A 2,093-nucleotide genomic window follows, 5' to 3' on the forward strand; every position below is an offset into this window, starting at 1 on the left:
CCAGCTGACTTAGAGAGGCGTTGGTTGGCATTTCGTAATTTATTGAATCAATTGAGTGAGATTAGGATTGTTCGTGCAGTGGGAGTCATATCGACTGAAAACTGGAGTCTCCATGGGTTTTGCGATGTTTTTCAAAGGGCATACGCTGCCGCAGTTTATTGTGTAACTTCTGATGGAAAATCTTCTTTGTTGATGGCTAAGTCCAAGGTGGCTCCAGTTAAAACTCAGTCGCTTCCACGGTTGGAGCTCTGTGGGGCTGTTCTCCTTACTCGTTTGACAGATTTTATTATTGGGCAGCTAAAAACGAAGCCGAAAAGTATTTCCTTTTGAAGCGACTCCCAGGTTGTGTTGGACTGGTTGAAGAGTCATCCGTCGCGTTGGCCTGTTTTTGTTGCCAATCGTGTTAGTGAGGTGTTAACTCGTTTTCCTCGTGTTACATGGAGTCACGTGAGGTCTGCCGATAATCCTGCAGATATTGCTACTCGAGGAGTTACACCAGCGCGACTAGCTCTCAGTGAACTATGGTGGCATGGGCCTGCGTGGCTGGGTGATGATAGTCTTCCATCTCTGTCGGTTGCATCCATAGAGGGTTCCCAGGCCGTGGCATCTCTTGTGGCTAACGAAGTAGAGGAGAGTTCGGGTGAAGTAGAATCTGAAGCACTTACTCGGTTGAGGCAAATATCAAAGTATTCTAAGATTTTGAGAGTGCTAGTGGTCATATTTCGGTGGCGACTTGGACTGCGAGTATCGAGTGCAAATGTGAGTTCCGTTGCTTCGCGAACCTGGGCTTGGCGGGCGGCACCTGTCTCCTTTTATAGACTTATACAGAGCCATCATTTTGCTCGTGAGATTGACCATTTGCAGAGAAAGCGCTCGATACCAATGATCTCGCGTTTGTTGCGCTTGGCGCCCTTTATTGATAAAGACGAAGTGCTGAGGGTTGGTGGAAGGCTTCAAAATTCTGTATTGCCTTTTGAAGAAAAACATTCTGTTATATTGCCGGCTGATGAGCCGTTGGTTCGACGCTTAGTTGAGTATTCTCATTTTATTACCATGCACGGTGGGGTTGCGCTCATGCGAAGTTATCTAGGTCGTTTTTGTTAGATTGTCCATGGTAACAAGCTGATCAGGAGTGTTTATAGAAAGTGTGTGATTTGTACGCGTCATGCTGGTAACGTAGTTAAACAAAAAATGGGTATTTTGCCTTCCTATCGATTGAATGGAACTCGAGCGTTTGCCTTTACTGGAGTTGATTTTGCTGGATCGTTTCACATACTCTTTTCTAAGGGTCGCGGGGCTAAAACGGTCAAAGGATACGTAGCGATCTTTGTATGCATGACTGTGAAAGCTGTACACATCGAGGTAGTGTCGGATCTTTCTTCTGAGGCATTTCTTGCAGCATTTCATCGGCTTACTGCTCGTAGAGGTGTTTGTATTAGGGTTTTCTCTGATAATGGTACCACGTTTCGAGGTGCTTCACGAGAAATTGAGAGCCGTTTCAACGGAGCGTTCAAGGAAATGAATGATGTTGTGGCTCGACTGGCGAAACAAGGGATTGTATGGGAATTCATTCCACCCAGGGCGCCTCGTTTTGGCGGTCTGTGGGAGGCAGCTGTTCAATCTTTTAAATATCATTTGCGTAGGGTAGTGGGTGAGAATTCGCTTACTTTCGAAGAATTTTCGACTTTGGCAGCACAGATTAAGGCCTGTCTGAACTCTCGGCCTTTGTGCCCTTTAAACTCGCAGGGTGAGGATAGTGTGGCATTGACCCCGGGTCATTTTTTGATTGGATCGGCACCTCTGTCCGTTCTTGAGTCCTGCTCTGATCCAGGTGAACGATTAACTTTGTATCGGCGTTGGAACCTGCTTACTTAGATGCGCAATTCTTTTTGGGTTCGCTGGCGCAAAGAAGTTCTGAATCAATTTCAACAGAGAAGTAAATGGCTTAAGGAAAAGGAGAATTTGCAAGTAGGTGACGTAGTGATTTTGCGTGATGAGCAATCTCCTGCTGGTCGATGGCCATTGGGTCGAGTAATTGAGTGTTTCCCTGGCTCTGATGGGTTGGTGAGCGTGGTAAAAGTCAAGACGGCGGT

At 46.4% G+C, this 2,093-nt stretch overlaps 1 protein-coding gene across 1 annotated transcript; it reads left to right on the plus strand.

Moving 5' to 3' along the window:
- The first annotated feature begins 1,191 nt into the window (after window positions 1–1,191).
- On the plus strand, window positions 1,192–1,875 carry LOC149374460 (uncharacterized). Its single transcript, XM_089593734.1, has one exon. It carries the CDS (start codon window positions 1,192–1,194, stop codon window positions 1,873–1,875), a length of 684 nt encoding a protein of 227 aa, XP_089449860.1.
- Window positions 1,876–2,093: the final 218 nt, after the last annotated feature.

Source organism: Copidosoma floridanum, unplaced genomic scaffold (genome assembly GCF_036245765.1).
Source record: "Copidosoma floridanum isolate Cflo_tuat_1 unplaced genomic scaffold, Cflo_Japanese_pri ptg000020l, whole genome shotgun sequence".
Classification (NCBI taxonomy): Eukaryota; Metazoa; Arthropoda; class Insecta; order Hymenoptera; family Encyrtidae; genus Copidosoma; species Copidosoma floridanum.

Bases quoted from the DNA above. Each gene is read 5' to 3' on its own strand.
- LOC149374460 (XM_089593734.1), top strand. From the start codon at position 1,192: ATGGGTATTTTGCCTTCCTATCGATTGAATGGAACTCGAGCGTTTGCC.